The sequence below is a fragment of the Colias philodice genome, chromosome 12 (genome assembly GCF_061535455.1).
Source record: "Colias philodice isolate Cphi_HAF_F1 chromosome 12, ilColPhil1 Martin Lab GWU primary, whole genome shotgun sequence".
Taxonomy (NCBI): Eukaryota; Metazoa; Arthropoda; class Insecta; order Lepidoptera; family Pieridae; genus Colias; species Colias philodice.
Genome location: NC_143097.1, coordinates 4,717,352 through 4,737,427, shown reverse-complemented (window position 1 = coordinate 4,737,427; position 20,076 = coordinate 4,717,352). Strand labels below are relative to the sequence as shown.

The following is a 20,076-nucleotide window of genomic DNA, read 5'->3' as shown; positions in this document are numbered from 1 at the left end:
CAAATCTTCATTTTCGCACTTATACGTTGATTCTAGCAATTATAAATATGATTGATCAAGCTCTTGATGACAACATTTCTGAAAATGATGAAGAGGAAAGTTTCTTCCAAGACGTAGACATTTTACAAAAACATGGGATAAATGTAGCCGATATAAAAAAGTTAAAGGGTGCAGGTATTTGCACGATAAAAGGTATTCAAATGTCTACAAAGAAGAAATTGTGTAATATAAAAGGTTTTTCCGAAACAAAGGTTGAAAAAATAAAGGAAGCATGTTTAAAAGTCGTAACTCTTGGATTTATGACAGCCTTGGAAGTTAGTGACCGACGAAAACAAGTTTTTAAAATCAGCACTGGTAGCAGTGAATTAGAGTAAGCAATAATTTAATAAACTTAAATATGTTTTTCTTCAGAAAACCACTTTTTGCGCCAATAATTAAATATAAATAATACACGTTTTTGTGTGTTAAAGCAAACTACTGGCGGGAGGAATTGAATCTATGGCAATTACTGAAGTTTTTGGAGAATTTCGCACTGGAAAAACACAACTGTCCCATACTCTATGCGTTACAACACAAATACCGAACTCTTCTGGTTATCATGGCGGAAAAGTAATGTTTTTGGACACGGAACATACCTTGTATCCTTTCTTAAATATAAAAATATATTCGCAATTTTCTAACAAATTTACTATTTAAATTTTGAAGTCGTACCAATTTTGTGGTTCTTTTTATTTTCTTAACGCACTCAAAAGTCGCCCAGACCGGTTAAGACCTATCGCAGATAGGTTTAACTTAGATCAAAATGGAGTTTTGGATAACGTTTTGTACGCAAGAGCATATACTTCGGAGCATCAGGTAGAGTACCAAAAACAAACAAAAAAATTCAGTTACTTATAATAATAATGTAGGTATAAATAGAATATCCTTTCCAAAAAAAAATGTTGTGTGGTTTTATGAAACCACGGTAAAAGTGAAACTGTTCGAACGGTTCCGAACACTGCTTTGTGTAGCGCGTGTCGCGTGACGGTCGGCTGCCGAGTAGGTATACCTACTCGGCAGCCGCGATACACGCGACATGCGCTACACAGACCAAAAAGTTTGAGACGATGTAATAAAAGTTTCACTTTAAAAATAACAATATTTTTTACGCTCAACAGAACCTATAATGGCAATCAATTTTTTATGTATTAATGAAATTACAGTGTTTGCTAATTGCTATAGGCTAAGTTTGTACTATAATAAGTACACAATATATTTAAAACGTCAATGATTCCTTATTATGGAAATTGAGTACACATCTCATGGTGCAGGTTTACTATAACAGAACTAATGAGGTCACTAGCATCAATACTGAAGCTAGTTTTAACATCTAAAGATAAACAAGATCTAAATATGGCGTTCCTTGCCCCACTTTTTAATCCATAACATCAATATCTATGTTCATGTTGGGTTTGATTTATGAATCGTATCATAAAATAGTACATATTCATAAATTTTTAAATAATAACGTAACTAGCTCTAAATTAAAAATTATACCTTCAACTGCGGATAAATCTACAGGGCCCTAACCCATATTCTAAACCTAAAAATCATTTTTAGGTATATTATTATTTCACATTAAAATTTTCACAAGGACTCTTTTTTTGCATTTACAAAGGCGGAGTTATTAGATTTCGTAGCTGCTAAATTTCATGAAGAGGCCGGGGTTTTCAAACTTCTCATAGTAGACTCTATTATGGCATTATTTCGAGTTGATTTCTCTGGTCGCGGTGAACTGGCAGACAGACAACAAAAATTAGCACAAGTGCTTTCAAGGTTACAAAAGGTTCGTGGTTATATCTATACTATCTATACTTCTATACTAATACATATTATAAAGAGGAAAGGTTTGTATGTATGTATGTATGTATGGTTTTCACGCATAAACTACTGGACCGATTTTGATGAAATTTGGCACAGATAACCTTTAGACCCTGAGAAAGAACATAAGCTACCTTTTATTGTGAAATATGTACCACGGGCGAAGCCGGGGCGGACCGCTAGTCTATACTAATATTATAAAGAGGAAGATGCCTCTTGCCTCTATATTATGCTGTCTTTTCTTCTGTGTTTCATGTAAATCTTGTGTGTGTGGAATAAAGTATTATCTATCTATCAAGATATTTCACACATGTGTCCATTCATCATAGATCATTAAGTATGATCAATCAAAATTTTGTTTAATGATTTCATTTAAAACTGCCCATCAAGTAAACGCGTGTTAAAAATGCATAGATAAAAGCATCCGGGTGGACTATAAGTTGTGATGACTCCAATTCGAGACTTCAGATAAGATAAATGTTATATATTGGATTTCAGAAGAGAATATTTTTATCTCCAAATAGCGACATAGGTCAATTTTAGATTTAAGTATTATTTTATTACAATTGTCTAAAAAGATCGTCCCTATTTATGGAAAAATCATGATTAATGGTTATTAATAATGAAATAAAATATCATAAATACTTTTATTTTAAGTTTACAATTATTTTTTTAGATATCGGAAGAATACAATGTAGCAGTTTTTATAACAAATCAAATGACTGCTGATCCAGGTGCCACTTTATCTTTTCAAGTAGATCCCAAAAAACCTATCGGTGGAAACATTTTAGCCCATGCCTCTACAACAAGAATATCCCTCAGAAAAGGGCGCGGTGAAAATCGAATCGCGAAAATTTATGATTCCCCGGATTTGCCGGAGAGTGAAGCTACGTTTGCAATAACGAATGGTGGCGTTGCTGACGCCAAAGATTAGTAAAAAAATAATAAACAAATTTAATGTCAAACAATTAATCTTTTACTGATTTTACCTTGATTTTACTATTTTACACACAAGTCGCGTGTATCGTTAGAAATAAGTAAGTAGTAACCAAATGATTGCAGACAGGTTACTGCTTATTAACAATTATTATCTAAAGTGATTGGCCTGTATAATGATTCAACGTTGATAACATATTGAACCGATGGATGACCGATGGCAAGGAATTCCAAAGCGACGCGACGCACACGTGCGCCAAAGTCCATTCAAACAGGATCGCCATCGCCTTAACATCGTCATAGTGGCGTGACTCGATTGAGCCAATTGTGTTGACGCTCTAGAATAAAACAAGATTAGATAAACTATGCGACAAATGATGTGCGTATTGTTCTACAACACAATATTGTATGTCTTACACGTTTATACATTCAGAAATAACTATGTTATAAATACAATTCCAAATCGCCTGAACATTTATAATGCACAAAAATGTATTTTTCTATATAAGAAAAAAGAGACAGGTCCGGTACCTATTTGTAAAATTTATATATAAGTCTTCTTTGATAGTTAAATTAAAGAGAAAAAAATAATAATTCGACATTATAATGACAAATTAATAAGTTGTTGTTTTCTTAAACTAAATTCTTGTTTTTATTCGTTCGTTATACCTACGTGTTATATAAAGCTTGAAAATACTTCCAACTAAAAATAGCAAACGTAACAATAATTTTCATAAATTGTATAATTTTATTCCTTTTTAATTACATACAATTTAAAACAAGTCGACCCGAGACCGGCGCTAGGGCGCATGCTGTGGCGCATGCCTGCAATTTGTCAAAGTCATTTGAGAATATTGAATTGTCATTTGTCAGTTGAATTCAGAATTAGGTAGTGTGTAGAAGTCGATACGGTAAATTTCTATAAGATTTCGTATTTTATGTGAAATATAAAAATTAAACTAAATTATTTTATTTTATTTAACAAGATACATTTTAGTGAATCTCCTTAGTGTTTAATTTGTGTTATTATGAGTGATTCTAATGAAAAAAAGCAAGTACGTGTTTGGTGTGATGGGTGGTAAGTCAAGATTTTTTTATATTTTTTCAGCCGCCTATTATGATTTACAATAGATTTTATTGCCTTTGTATTGCATTATGAATACGCTAATTCACAGAAGCAAAGGTTATCAGAGTGCATTAATATTTACACCTATATAAATGCATTGTTAGAAGGTTTCGGCGTAATTAGCGCCTGGCGCTTAATTTTATTTTTTCTCATGTTAACTCAGAAATAGTCTTTACTTACATGATGACACATACATGCATTGTTTAATTTTAAAGAGGATGAAAATTTAGAATTACTTGTTTTAGTATTAGTAATATTAATATTTTACAAATAAAATTTATTAAGAATTCTATTCTATATGTTTAATGTATCTGCATATATAAAATACATTTTACATGATTTAATTTAATTCAAATTAATTTATTATAAGCACACAGTCAATGTAAAATTAATATCTTAACAAAAACTAAAATTTTCAGCTATGACATGGTCCACTTTGGACATGCAAATTCATTGAGACAGGCAAAAGCATTAGGTGATGTGTTGATAGTGGGTGTTCACACAGATGAAGAGATTTCAAAACATAAAGGGCCACCGGTGTTCACTCAAGAGGAGCGATACAAAATGGTGCGAGCCATAAAATGGGTGGATCAGGTGGTAGAGGGTGCACCTTATGTCACAACTCTTGAAACATTGGATAAATATCAGTGTGACTTCTGTGTACATGGAGGTATTTAAGAATTTCTATTTGATTGTTTTCTAAATCATTTTATTGAAGTTTTATAAATAAAAAATTGCATTTTAATAATTGCTATGGACTAAAATTAATGTCATATAAATTAGCTTTAAGAACGGATGTACATACATCGTAATTCTAATCAGAATCATTTTTTATATGTATAAAAACAACCTGATGGTACAAGATATTATAAAACAAACTTGAACTCCATCATCTACATCTACAAGATAAATACATATATCCATTGTCAGGCATTTCATGGTATTCAAATCAAAATATTTATGCCTAATTTATAAATAATAATTACTTGTTTTTCAGATGACATCACAGTAACAGCAGAAGGAATTGATACATATCATTTAGTCAAAACTGCTGGTAAATATAGGTAAATATTGAAAGAAAATAAAATTAAACTAAATGGAAGTAACATTTTTTCACATAAATATATAACGCGTTATGCGTTTTTCACATAAATATATAACGCGTTACGCGAAATGCGTTATAATACAATAAATATTTTGTTCTTCTGGCTTGATGCTTCTTTTTTCAAAATCCATTCTGCAACCTAAAAAAACAGAATTTCATTTCAAATAAGAACCCTGTATGCAGAAGCATAATTTTCTTCTTTCTTTGGTTTACACTGTTTTTATTAATCAGTCAAACAATTTGCTAATTATAACAAAAACTACTATACACATAATTATATTAGGCAATTTATACAAGTTCTACAAAAACATAACAAATTTGAATATACATATTAATATGTCATGTTTTGTTCTTATAGGAATAGCTCTGACCTTGGTTAAATATTTATTTAGCAAAGTTACATATTGTATAGTTCATGAACACTTGTTTCAATAGAAATGTACACTTTGTCAATAAAAATTTGTTAAAGAATTTAGTTATTTTTTTGTCTTGCTTCTGAATATATGTTCATATGTAAACCTTTGTTTCAATTATTGATTTGGAGATTATTTAACTTAGAGTTAATATATGTTTTCAATAAGTGGGTAAAATATAGTTACATAATTTTATTTTTTTCAGAGAAGTGTCTAGAACAGCTGGAGTATCTACAACAGATCTTGTTGGAAGGATGCTATTACTTACCAGAGAGCATTTCAAGTAAACCTTTTTTCTTTTTTTACCTTTGATTTTTATTGTAAGTATCAGATATAGTTAGTTACATTTCTAATGTTATAAAAAAATCGTGTTTTGAATGAATGAAAATGCTTTTGTAATAAATACAAGACCTAACAGAAGTCAGAAACAGGCTGTTTATGACTTCTGTTAGGTCTTAGGTTTATTTTAATTAGGTCTGTGTTTCAAACAGCAAAGGGCGGCCATATCGCTAGGTAGCGATTTCTGCCAGGCCTAACATTGAATGGAAATAAAAAGATTTCGTATTTTATTCGTATTTTTTAGATTTTTATTTTTTTGTGTTTTATTTAAATATTAAATAGCACCCAATGACCGATAAGTAATAGTATCCCTTATCTTCTAGGAGAGGTGACAAAGAGTACACTGTGGCTCTGGACCATTCGTCAAACCTCGGGACAGATTCCACCGCGCGATCCCCATATACAGGCTGTTCACAATTCTTGCCGACCACACAGAAGATTATACAGTTTAGCAGTGGATTGTCGCCGAAGCCGACAGACAGGGTTTGTGTGTTTGTTTTTATAAAGTCATTCTATAGGATACAATCACAAAAAATCATAAAAAAAAATAGTTGGAAAGTAAAAAAAAAATGTTGAGTAATTTTTTGTTACACGGTTTTAAGGGATTTTACAATATAAATAATGTTAATGCATAATTACTCTATTGTTTGTTTCCGATAGGAAATGAGTGATACTCTATTATTTACATTTTACAACGTGATATGCACATTTTTATCTCCACTAAAACGCAGTACAATTTTAATTCTTTCGTTATACTTAGTATACAAATCACGCAAAAATAAATAAATGAAAACAAATTTTAAACACGTACTAATTTATTTAGCTATTTATGAGGCTGACTGTACCTATAAATGCGCAACTCATGCTTATCTTAATCAGGAAATCAATCGAGTTTTGACGAAGTACTTACTAACAATGAACAACTGAAATTGTAATAATGTTAGGACTTAGCATTGTTAAAACACGGCGGTTTCTACAAAATTGTATCATTTTTTTTAATATCTGGGTAGGTTTTTACAAATGCATATTGGTGGAATATTTTGATACTCAAATTATATTAAAATATGCAATCCCTTATTTTCACGAAGGCATAGTCACAGTTTCAAAAACTTGCGACGTTAAAGAAAATAACATTCACATTTACGTAACAGATTGCGGGTATTAGCTAATACCTTTTCACTCGTTAAAAGAGAAAATATATTCTTGAAATTCCTTTGCGTGCCCAAAATTTCGGGGTATTCATGAAGTATGCAATTATAACGAATTGAATTTATTTATGAAACTAAATTATTGAATGCTTCATCCTAAATACTAACAAAACACACTCAATGCTCTTCGCCTTGACCTTTAATCTAATCGAGTTTGTTATTATCTAGTTATTTTAAAAATACTAATAATAGCCGAATGTAGTTGGTAATAATTAATAAAGCTGTACAGTTTTCGAATAAAATACGACTATTTTACTTGTCTGAGCCAGGAGGAGGATTATGCTTTTCAGACTCACTCAGACTCACTTCGTCAAGTCGTTACAGTTTAGAATTGTGTTATATTTGAGACTGATACATAGTTACTAGTGTATTAAAATAACGATAATAAACATATTCAAATCTTTAATGAATCGTATTTAAGGATTGCAAGATAATTTTAAATTTTTTGAATCCATCTGAACTATTATTTTTCTAGATGCTTGTTTTATTTATTGACGCATGCATTTGTAAACCGTAAAATGTTTTTAAATGTCATCAAACTTGTTTCGATAGTTTTATCCTCGGCAAATGTCCTTTTTTTATTTTAAATGTTCCGTGAAATTTAAACATGTTAACCGAGCGCCGAGAAATCACAATTACATGGTCGGGCTTGACAAATTACAATACTTAGGTATATATATATAATTTTGGTCATGAAGGAAAAAACTGAGTTAAGAAATTACACTTTTCATAAATATTTACGTACCATTTGGCATTGCCTTGTTTCAATTTGTTAGATTACGCGTGACGATCGAACGTAACTTATTTATTATTTAAAAAAATGATAGTTTTAAATATCCATGGGCATCGAACGAAACATGATCACGATCTAAAAAAAATCAAATATCAATGCTTGGAACGTTTATAAATTTGTATGAACAATTTATTAAACCTTGAACTTAGATCGTCGGTAAAATCGTTACGTTAACTTGAAACGTGAACACAATACTTGAAGGTCGATATGGAGAAACGATTTTACTTCATAACATAAGTATGTAGTTATCATATGGCAGTAATAAAAATATGCACGGAAAATGAAATCATTTAAGTGATTAATGTTGTCTATCGTAATGCATATTTTAACCTAATTTACCAATATTGTATGCACTCTCTGATGACTATCAGCGCTTTATCGTGTTATCGTGAGTTTGATATGAGAACACGGCCATTCATATTTTTCTGAATCATTTCCATACTAGGAAAAGTTTGTAAAATTCCCATTAGGTATTGATATGCGTAATCCGGAATAATCTGTATGGCTGAATCATAATGAAATATAATTGAATACATATAATTACAACGCAGAACTTTTGAATTAAAAAAATATATGTATAGGTACCTAATTTTAGAAATTTTAAATCTGCTAGGTTTGATTCGATCTGCCCCCCTATGCAAGTGGCTTTCTATTAGCGTAAAGTTCAATAGAATCGATAAACGAATGTATGATATTGACATAAGCTGGAGATACGTCACGTGACCGAGCGTAACGAAACGAAAATTGGTAGACGAGTGGCATTGTTTTTCTATTCCATTAAACGGAACGTAAAGTCATACTGTCTGATCGTGTTTTACGGGCTACGATAAATAGTTTTTTTACCGTAGCCCGTTAAACACGATCATTTCAAATCCAGCATCATGGTCCATTTTTTTCTATCCGACTACTTTGTTTACTTTCATACATTGCTTTTTTTTTCAGGTGGTATACGTAGCGGGTGCATTCGATCTATTCCACGTCGGCCATCTTGACTTTTTGGAAGCCGCACACTCACAAGGCGACTTTTTGATAGTCGGTCTTCATACGGACCTAGAAGTGAATAGATACAAAGGGTCCAACTACCCCATAATGAATCTACATGAACGCGTGCTATCTGTACTGGCTTGCAAGGTAATTGCATATTATAATTAGCGTAATTAATAATTTGTATACATGTTTGTATTATCTGTGCAATTTATTAATAGCGTGTTTAAAAATAACGGTACTTATTTTTAGTGTCAGAATTATTTATACATTGATAGACAGTGTAGGACATGTTTAATTTTGGGCCTTTGAGTTTGAACATTTTTTTATCAATGGTACTGAGGAGTCACGCTTTATGTAGGAGTCGTAATATATCTTTATATCACTATATATTTTTATACCACTTTCAATACATTTCTATTAATAAAAATATAAAAAATGGTAGGTACTTACATATTATGTACTTGAGAATAATATTGATTAATCGATAAGGTAATGAAACTAGGATCGTGTGCTAAACTGAATCATTCAATAATGTTTGTTTCCGAAGGTTGTGGAAAATTTTATAGATTTCCGGTACCAAACAAATCTAAACATATTATATTTTTATCTTTAAATGTGTGCATAGTCACTTATCTATTCATATACATATAATCAAATTACTAGATGTTTTTACTCGCGTTCTACATATGTTGTGATAACTTCGACAACAATGTATAGCGTTTGTTTAAGAGCATTATAGTGGTATTTGTACTAATATTATAATGCAAGTCTATTGGTCTATTCATAGAAATCTAAATAACAAGACACTAGAAGTCGTAAGCGTGGGTGACCTTGTCGCCACTCAGGTGATTTTCACATCACCAGTGCATTCGTCACTGTTCAGTTGCTCTGGAGACGTATGAGTGTATACATGGTGTGTTTCAGCAATTCCCATTGCGGAAATTCTTCCACAAGTTGTAATTATACTTATAAAGGAATAATATTTCATCGGAAAATATTTTTTTTTAGAAATAATGCCGTTTTTCCTTAAAATTATAGAATATTTACAAGTATTACGAGTATCACCATAGTAATCGAAATAACAATGAATGACACAGTCGACCATTCTTATTATCACGTTTGTTCGTATTGGAGCAAAAAGTCTCATATACTTAGGGATGTTATTCTAAAATAAACCGTAAATTCGTGCGTTAGGATACATATTCAAAAGCTTAATTTAATAGTTAAGTTAGTTTTCACTAAAATCAAGCTGTCCAATAAAAGGCATAGTTTACTTGTGTGTACTGTTTAGCTTTCGGTTTGAATGTGTTGATTTTGGCGACAGCGGTTTTCATACGAATTATGACATTATAGCACTTCTATGTGTCTTGTTATTTAGATTTCTATGGGTCTATTACTTTTTGAAGGACACACCGATTATTTTTTTGAGCGCTCGAGAAACGGCTGGGGGGCAATTCATTCAGAATTTTCTTTTTTTCTGCATGTATGTATGTATTTATACCAATAAATACATAAACACAGTATAGAGAAGAAATAAAAACCCTTTGAAATAAAAAAAGTTGTTCTTTTTTATCTGGTTATTTGATTTAATATTAATGAATATATTGTTTGAATCGGGCTTTCGGGAATTCTGACTTATACTTTATTTATTTGTTAGTCATTTTTTTTTTTCATTTTAATTTGGCATATTACACTTACAATTTTAAATCTGTACATTTATAACAATACTGATATGGGGACCGGATGATATAATAATAGTAGATTGTTACTTCCTATCTGTCGATTCGTCCTTTTCCTATTGTACTATAAATAAATTCATATTTTGCATTGCTTCACCCATAATTCCATTCCACATCAGTTCAAAATGTAGATTGAAATGGATATTTGCATTAACAGGTTATAAACTACGACAAAAAAAAGTACATAGGTAAATAAAACCAGCTATGGCTAGGAAACTTTTAATGAATTTAAAATTATTTTTTAATTTGTACGAAACAGTAATGGCATGTGGCTTATAGTTTATAATGTTTACAAAAGTAACACAAAACACTACTAAAACTAGAATGTTCATCCACCCTCTATGCGTATGCCACCAAATTTAATTTTAATTGATTCTGTAGTATTTGCATGATAGAGTAACAAACATACAAGCATACTCAAAAACTTTCGCATTTATAATATTAGTAGGATAAAAGAAGTGTTAAAATTATTGTTTTTGACGTGATAACGTTTTTAAAATCGTTTTAGTCGGGTGACATGTTCAGAAACTTGTGTCACACCAAAACCTCACGAGCGCGATCGCAGGTATAACGAGAGAGAGACGGACCGATCTCCCGTCTCATCTCGAGCGCTGCCACCAAGAAGCATAAATCTAATACACTGGAGATTGCACTATGACCATTAGCTTTGCACTATGACATTCACACCAACTTGCCAAGTTAGGTGTGAAAGGGATAAAAAAACATACAGGCGTCATTCAAGGTCATATTTTCTTGTTACAAGTTAATGGTCATAGTGCAATCTCCAGTGTATTAGATATAAGCTTCTTGGCTGCCACCAATAAGACGTTATCACGTAAACATTTCGATCGTAAACCTACTTTACAAACAACCGTTTTTTATTACAACATATTTCATTAACTATCATGTTACAGTACGTCCACGAAGTAGTGATAGGCGCGCCGTACAGCGTGACCGCGGACCTGATGGACCACTTCAACGTGGACGTTGTTTGTCACGGCGCTACACCGATATCGTTCGACGCGGACAAGTCCGACCCGTACGAGGTGCCCAAGGAGAGGGGCTGTTTTAAGGTGCGTGTAGTTTGGAAATAGAAAGAAAGAAACAAAAAGAAAGAAAATACATTTAATCCAGCACACAAAAATACAGGCAAAAACAACAAAGTAACTTACAATGAACAAAAACAATTAAATAAAAATTACAATTTATAAAAGAAGTAGGTAGGTAGGTATGGTCACGTTTGTACAAGTATAAAAAAAAACAAGGTATTATATTATGGGGTTGACTTATAGTATGTGTGCTGGACAGGGATACCACTCAGCAAATCTGTGGCTTAATAGCCGCAGCACTAATTTTCAGTTTAAATACACATAAAAATATCGGCCGAATTGAATACTTACTCCATTTTTTTAAAGTCGGTTAAAACACACATACACACACACACACTCAGTGTTAATTTTTTGTGTCACGTGTTTGAAAAAAGAGAAAATTACGACACATAATAGATTTAATATAATAAATAAGCAAGGGCATTAAAAAGTTTACTAAAATATAATTTTGTATGATTGATTGTTCTTGTAGGGTTTGATGGAATTTCTGGAGATAAATTATTTTTTTAAAATATAAAATATTAGTACCTTATCCGGAAAATCAACTTTATCCGTCAAACATTAAGATCGAATACAAGAGAATAAAATTTTTAAACATACAGAAAAGTACCTATATAAAATGGTCATACGACATTTAATATTGATATTGCAAATTTATCATTTCAGATTTTAAATTCTGGCAACACAATGACAACAGAGGACATAGTGCAGAGGATAATACGTCATCGACTTGAATTTGAAGAAAGAAACACGAAGAAGGAAAAGAAGGAAATGGCCGCTGTGAAAGCCATAAACAAAAAGCCAACTCAAAACGGGGATTGTAAGACAACGAAATCTGTAGTAGTATAAAATAAATCTAAGAACATATAGATAATTCTTTAAACTTCTATCCCGCAATATTAATGTTTGAAATTCAATTGTGCTATTTAAATGGTTATAGTTAGAGATTTCATTAGAAAACATCTAATGAAGTCAGTCATATAACTGTGTTGCCATAATCATGGCTGGTGAATACTGTTAATATGATAGTAATTTATTTGCTTGTAGTGTTTATTTCCGTTAAATGTTATACACTTACATATTCCTGTATTAATATAAATGTACAAACATTATATTTAGAAACAAATGAATTCCAGTGTTTTTTTTGCTTTTAAATATACAAAATATACATTTTAATATCGTCTAGGTAGTGGCACGGCCACATTGAGCCAGTTAACACCAAAAAGTTATATAGTTGAGAATATTAATATAATTAAACTCAAAATATTTTAGATCCATGTGCTTTATTATTATTTTCTATTTATATACAATTATTTTGTAAATACTCTATTATTCCATAGATAAGCTATTCTTGTCTTGTAATTAAATTTATGGTGTCATGGCATTCACTTTATTTGTGGATCAGTCATATTAAATTATGGTGTAGTCATATTTAAATGTTAATATTTTATCCTTATTTATAAATAATTAAAATAAATAATCAATAAATAAATATGATTGTTTTATTTTACCAAATTTCAAATCGAATGATTTTTATGAACACATAGTCCCTCTCTCTCTGCCTCTGAGTTAAATTATGTTTTAAACATTTGATTTTTTTTATTTCGTGTATATTAAATACCTAGTAGGTAGATATTATGATCATTTCATAAATTGATTTAATATAAATCCTAACAATACATATAAAATTATTTAAAAAAAGGAACTGAACGTGTACGTGATAATATTCGCAATCAGGACGTTATTTTTGATGTCTCGAATTATTTTAATAAATACAGGCATAGCATACTTAATAGTTAATGTGGATTAGCATTATCGCCGCAGAAAACATTTCAATTTATTGTCGACTGGAAGAATAAATTCTTTCACTTTTTTTAGAGATAGGAGAAGCATTATCAAATCGTAGATTTGATCATTTCATGATTTTCATGATATGATCGATCATTTCGTGAAATGGTCGCATTTCATGAAATGGTTGAATGTCTATTGGCCACATCATGATGTGGTTTGTGCAGATCAATGATAAGAAATCGTTTCTCGATATGGCCAACTAAACGCGAGGTTTTTTCATGAAATTATCAAAATTATTTGATCATATCGTAAAATAGTTACATTAATTATTGTAAGAGGCGCTGCAAGCGCTGTGTTTATGTGAAAAGATGGCGGCCGCTGGCGAAAATTTAATTATTCACAGTTAAAAGCTTCATAATTCGTTTAATTACAATATGAAGAAAGTCCTAGCAAAAAATTTACGACGAAGAGGTTCGAGTACTATGGAAAATGCGGATATCTTATATTTACGTAATATCGTACTATATTATTATACCTTATTGTTTCTTTTTTAAAAAGCGATTCGCTAATCGATTCTGGCACTCGCCGGCCGCTGCCGCGGCACTAACTTAAATGACAATAAACAAGTTCTTAAAATATTCTGAATTTTTTAATATTTTATGGACTCTCTATATTTTATACGATCCAAACGTGGATGGCCAAATCGTGAAACATTGACGATTTAACGATCTGATCAAACAATGTTGGCCATTTCATGAAATGCGACCATTTCACGAAATGATCGATCATATCATGAAATGAGCAAATTTACGATATGGCCACGACATATCAACTCCTTCACAACTCAATATATAATTATTTCTCTTACAACATTATATTGTGTGAAAACCTTTGAGTTTCGTGAAAACATTCGCATAATCACAGCCTATGGCTAAAGTAATACTGTGATCACAGCGCATAATAGACGCGCTCAGCGCGACGCGTATGTGCGAAGTGCGAAGCTGGTGGTGCGTAAGCCTGTGCGTAACTGCGTATGACAATGGCGTGAGCACGGTCTAGACCGTGGTCTAGACTCTAGAGCGAGTCTATGGTTATATGAGACTGCAACACTGATTGGTAATTTGTGATAGCAACACTGTTGTCAAAATTCAAAATGGCAGAAAAGTATACAGTAAATAACTACCTTTAAATTTAAATCATTTTATAAATAATAAAATAGTGTGTGACGTGGTGTAACGGAAAATTAGTGAATTTGGGACTGGATTAAGTTATACAAATCAAGAGGATACATGTCACCAATATTCTCGTAACAGGTAAGTTTTTTTTGTAATGTAGCCGCCCACTACAGTAACAATCTGTCCGAATTTATCTAAATATTTATATACTCTTTCTCATTGTCACACAATTTTTTATCAATAATTAAGGAACACTAATTAATAGTAAAAAATAAACCCTTTATTTCACTGTATATGTTAAAAACTGTTCATATTTAAATATCTGTAACTGGACACTACGCATCAGCGGTGAAGTTATTAATATCTTGTCGATTAATCAGTCGATTCAATGTTCATTAGTTAAATGAAATACCTACCTATGTAAAAATACATTAGAATAATTGCCAAGCCCCGGAAAACTACGGTCCCCGAAATTGCGAAAACCACCGGCATTTTTAAACGTAGATACTGTTTAGATAAAGGATTTACACACGTTGTGTCGTATTCATTCCCATGTCTAATCATTTAATTTTAAGTAAAAAGAAGAAACGCCGAAAATATTATACCTAAGTATAAAAATGTGTCAAACACATCTTTGCCAATAATATTTTTCTACCATCTACTGCCAAAACTTTAAAAAGAAAATAATCAAGTGTGTTCCATTTACTTATTTACTTTATAAAAGTATACTCCACCATTTAGAAATATTATTTTTAATTAAGAAATTGATCCACCCATATCATTTAATGGTAAAACTGTACATTGTAGACATTTACCAAAGCCATTCTATATTGCTTATCTATAAGTAGTTAGACTAAATTATGAGAAAGTATAACAATTACAGCTATAATTTTTATTGGCAAACATTAAAAATGCTGATATTTTTTATTAAAATTAACAATAATCAATAGATTGGTAATAAACTTATATCACCGCATGCAGTACATTTAGTATATTTTGTGCATGGAGTGACGGACAAATACAGTAGGCGCTTGCTAATCCGGCACCGGCAATTTTTCCTCTATGCCGGATTGTCGGAAATGCCGGATTATCGAATTAGTATAGGAAATAAGACTTCATATTTAAAATGGTAAATTGAATTTATTATAAAAAAAAAATACATAAATTAATTAAAATATTAATTAATTATGTATTAAAATATATTATGTATTAAAGTATATTAGGTTCATCATTTGTGACGTTTTCGTTCAGTAATCCGGCGTTCAGCTATGTAAAATGCCGGATTATAGAGCGGGCTGTCTGAGTCCCGAAGTGCCGGACTACTGAGCGTGCCGGATTGGCGAGCGCCGGATTATCGAGCGCCTACTGTATATGCCATTTTTTAAATATAAAACATATTCATATTTCATAAATGTTTAAGAAAAACTCACCAAAAATCATAAAAAAGATAATATGTGAAATATTATTGCTAATATGGTTTTTAAATATTCAATTTAAGTCATTATGTGGAAATAATGATGAAAAGAATTCAGACAAATCTTATCTCATGTGTTTCTTTTTCTAACAACCTATCGAAAATAGTTTTAATTAATCAAATAAATTCAATACATGCTTGTTGTTTTGTTTGCATATGATTTTTATAGCTTCTTCTATTTGATTTATGAATATGGAAAAATAATATATAAACATCCTGTTAACTATTAACTAATGCAATACACAATACTTCGTAGTAGACAGAAAAAATATACTAATTCATGATAATCAATAAAAAAATATTGGCAAGTAATGTAACATTGTGTCACTCTGTTTTGCTTATTCATATTTACCAAATATTAACATAAGGGACTAAAGAAAGAAAGAAAAATATTTTTTTCTACCCACAATATAAATTATAGCAAAACAATATTTTTTTTTTGCTAATGCAAACTCAAACTTAAAAGAAACAATGCAAAAGGAACAGAAAATTGAAAATAAAAGGACTGGAACAATATTACTGGATTAATTATGTCAGAAATGTTCTCAATACTTGCATTTAAAAAAATATTTTAAGCACTTAAATATAGTTCACCTTCGCATATCCAATAAAAATTCATGTAAAGTTTCATTTCTACTCTAAATTTTTATTATATGGTAAATGTGTTAAGGTCAAGCAAGTAACATGCTTTTCTCATTATAATGTTGTATCAATTTAAACTATCACAACTTCCTAAAATTTAATTTATAGCTTATTCATGTAATAACCACGTTGACGTTTGATGTCTTTTTATTAGTTTTCTTTTGATACACAGAGCTATAGATGAAAAAATTGCAAGCTTTCATAAGAACATTAAAATTATTCAATATAAAATACAAGGAAGTTAGTTTTGGAACTTATGGAATGGAGGCTGTGGGTTTGAAAACTGCTTGACCATTTTTTTTCTAAATAAATAAATAAATAAATAAAATATTGTGAAAACAGTCAGTGGATAGATTATAATATTACATAAAATAACATTTATAAATACTTTTTATAGTCAACAAAATAGCTAAAAGTTAATCATTTTGATGATAAAAGATAAGTAATCCGATAAGAAATTTTTAATGGCATTGGACTAAATTTTTGTAAAATGATATGTAATATTAAATACGGTTTTCCTTCTTTAATTTACTGTCATGTAATGTATCTGTATGGTGTGATTGAAATATATAAAGAAACATAGATCAATCCATCAGACAATGGACTTAAGTATTTCTATTGGTGCTACCAGTGAAATTCATGGCAAATAAAGCAGCATAAATAAGACAATTATTGAAACACACACCACGGTTTCTTTCCAGATTAGATTTTTCTTCTAAAATATTAAGTTTTTATCAAACAATTTTGCAAGTAGGAATAAATATAGAAATATTTAATACATTTGAGGGCCCATATTAAGCATCTGAACTGAACTTATCATTAGAATGGATGAAAAACCATCAACAATAATATTGCATTGCTGCTGCTGGTTTGATGGGATTTTAAATTGTTTCATCCCTCATACGTTTCCCATCGTCCTCCGCGAACGATAGCACGTCGCAGGGTGGTAGAAAAGCCTGAGATGCGCGGGCGCCGATATCGAACTTTGCTGTGAGCTATGAGTCACGTATGCCGAAAATAACTCGGGCATGGGCGCCGCCTACCGGCCGGGGCGGGCGGATAGTTCAGGCTCAGTGGCAACCGAGCCGCTTGAGGAGCGGTCGCCCTGGAGCGTGCCAGGATCGTACTGTGAAGGGTGGTGGCGGCGCCGGCGCGGGATGCGCCGCCATGCCGGTACCACACCAATTGGGCGACGAGATCGCACCCCCGGAGGCCAAGCGCTGCAGGCATTGCGACGGTACGGTACACACCATCACAAACTTTATCTCTAATCTACGAAATTAACAATGAATCGGCCTATTTGCTATGCAATCAGAATGCATCAATATTTGAGTGTTTGTGATTCTCAAGCACGATGACAGGTGTGACGGCTCCCATATTATGAATACTCCTACTAATCATTGTTGTCGCGCCGCGTGTTTCACGTGTTTTGTGTTGTTTGTTGTCAATATCAGTATTAATTTTTAGTAATTGAATTTTTAAGCAAAAAAATTTTTTTAAGCTATTGCGTAGCTTCTATCGCGGGCCTTGAGGGCGGGGACCGAATCCAGAAATTCTGTAACGAAAAAATCTCACGCTCCCCACTCCGACGGGCACGGAGGTGTGGCTTGAAGGCATAGCATGCAATAGCTTTACCGCGGCAGTCCCCGAGTGCCACACGTCTTTTTTTTAGAATGACTTACTATTACATATTTTATATTATAATAACATTAACAATTTCTAATTGATGGAGTAGTCAGTATCTATAAATTAAAACTCGATTTAATAGTACCCTTTCCCTAAAATCAATCGAAACATTGATTTTTTGGCAATGCTATAGCTATACATACTTTAAACATTATAATTATACATCCAAAAACAATATTCATGAAGACATAATTAAATTCTACGTAAGCAGCTCTTAATGACGAGTTTGAACTTTTTAATTTTTTGGCTCTAATATCTAACTAACATTTAATTGCTGTTGCGGTAGTTACAACGGTAGTTCTTGGTTAATTATTATGCGCGTGAAATTTTTTAAGATACATTTAATTTTCCTAGTTGCTTTTATTTAAAATTATGTTATTTGATTAATCTATTATTTGGATATTTTTATTCCATTCACATGGTTAGGGAGCCAGGTGCAAATTTGGTTAACTATTTCCTCTCAAGAGATAATTCGTCAGACGCATGAGAGTATAGTATTATAAAGCCTCGTGAACGTCAGCTGGCGCTCGGTTGGGGGGGTGAGCGGTTGTAGCCTCCCACGCACATAGGAAAAAAAATACATTCATTCATTCATTTCCTCTCAGCTAAAAATTTGTCAAATTGTAGCTAACCCAATATCTCAACGAAAAAAAATAGTTAGCTGGTTACAACATGGTGTATTATACGTCAGCTGGTGTCTCGAACATGAAAGTTAAATTTAAAGAAAAATTTATTTTCCGTTATTTCCTCTCAAACAAAAATTTACCTGATGATAGCTTATATGTAACTGTGGATAAATATATATGTCAGCTGGCTGTATCTTGGTGGAAAAACCGTCAGCTGATACGGGAGGCTACAACCGCTCTTTCCCCCAACCGAGCTCCAGCTGACGTTCACGAGGCTTCATATTTCATAATACTATACTTTGATGCATTTTACTAATTACCGCTTGAGAGGAACTTGGTCATAAAATCTGCTGCTGGCTCCCGGACCAACATGCATTACTTTTATGCGGTAAAATAATGTTCATAGCAGAAGTTTTATGAGCATATGCTTTTTATTGTCTAAATAGTATTGTCTAATACACGTTTAACATGTACAATGTATTTTATACGTAGGTATTCCGTATTATGTATATACTTTGTATTAAGTACATATATCATCTAGTATGAGCTGGTACAGCCGACCCTTTACTGATGTAATGCCCTACATAATGTAGGCGGTAATCGAGGTTACCTTCGACCTCGAATTGGTTGATCGACAACAACAAAAAATTATAATAATATAGGTATTCTATAGATTTGTAATAACCTTGCCTGTATTTCTAATACAATTTTACTTGATTTTCTGTGTAGCACTAATATTATGAAAGTATTGTCATAATAATAGTTCATTTCAAACTGAAAATGTTTCAATGTGTTACTGTGTTTATACTTAAAACAAATTCAGTGTTTAAATTGATTTTAGGTAGATAGTAATTAGTAGGTATTGTAAAAAAGTCTCTCTTGTATTTACCCTCAATCTTTAGAAAGAAATAAAGTAATTTTCTGTTTGACACAATATAGTTTTCATTCACAATTTTAGTGAAAGAGGAAAGCAAAGTCATAAAAAAATGATTTACAAACCTAAAAAAAATCGACTTTTTCAATTACTGCATTATTTCCTCGTGATGTGGAAATTTTTAATGATCATC

General features: G+C 31.6%; 3 protein-coding genes across 4 annotated transcripts in view; all 3 read left to right on the top strand.

Moving 5' to 3' along the window:
• The first annotated feature begins 45 nt into the window (after positions 1-45).
• LOC149483946 (meiotic recombination protein DMC1 homolog) lies at positions 46-2,794 on the top strand. Its single transcript, XM_089701473.1, has 5 exons — positions 46-370; positions 471-638; positions 753-855; positions 1,658-1,825; positions 2,537-2,794. The coding sequence occupies exons 1-5, from the start codon at positions 48-50 to the stop codon at positions 2,792-2,794; spliced, it is 1,020 nt and encodes a 339-aa protein (XP_089557599.1). The 5' UTR covers positions 46-47.
• Positions 2,795-3,666: 872 nt separating this feature from the next.
• Positions 3,667-13,083, top strand: Pect (phosphoethanolamine cytidylyltransferase). Of its 2 annotated transcripts, none has more exons than XM_089701467.1 (8): positions 3,667-3,874; positions 4,342-4,592; positions 4,920-4,986; positions 5,646-5,723; positions 6,106-6,262; positions 8,723-8,911; positions 11,421-11,579; positions 12,282-13,083. In XM_089701467.1, exons 1-8 carry the CDS (start codon positions 3,825-3,827, stop codon positions 12,462-12,464), a joined length of 1,134 nt encoding a protein of 377 aa, XP_089557593.1. In that variant the 5' UTR covers positions 3,667-3,824; the 3' UTR covers positions 12,465-13,083. The 2 variants fall into 2 exon arrangements, with proteins under 2 accessions (XP_089557593.1, XP_089557592.1); XM_089701466.1 differs by having other exon boundaries at positions 6,103-6,262; positions 12,282-13,082.
• Positions 13,084-14,525: 1,442 nt separating this feature from the next.
• Positions 14,526-20,076, top strand: part of Mrtf (Myocardin-related transcription factor) — a 39,238-nt gene continuing 33,687 nt past the window's right edge. The window contains exon 1 of the mRNA XM_089701423.1: positions 14,526-14,719. The gene's annotated coding sequence lies outside the window, so the exon portion shown is untranslated. The remainder of the gene's footprint in view (positions 14,720-20,076) is intronic.

Coding starts and splice junctions, on each gene's coding strand:
- LOC149483946 (XM_089701473.1), top strand. CDS start 48: ATGATTGATCAAGCTCTTGATGACAACATTTCTGAAAATGATGAAGAG. Junction 639..752: donor TTGGACACGGAACATACCTT/GTATCCTTTCTT, acceptor CGCACTCAAAAG/TCGCCCAGACCGGTTAAGAC. Junction 856..1,657: donor CATATACTTCGGAGCATCAG/GTAGAGTACCAA, acceptor GCATTTACAAAG/GCGGAGTTATTAGATTTCGT.
- Pect (XM_089701466.1), top strand. CDS start 3,825: ATGAGTGATTCTAATGAAAAAAAGCAAGTACGTGTTTGGTGTGATGGG. Junction 5,724..6,102: donor CTTACCAGAGAGCATTTCAA/GTAAACCTTTTT, acceptor CTTATCTTCTAG/GAGAGGTGACAAAGAGTACA. Junction 11,580..12,281: donor AGGAGAGGGGCTGTTTTAAG/GTGCGTGTAGTT, acceptor TTATCATTTCAG/ATTTTAAATTCTGGCAACAC.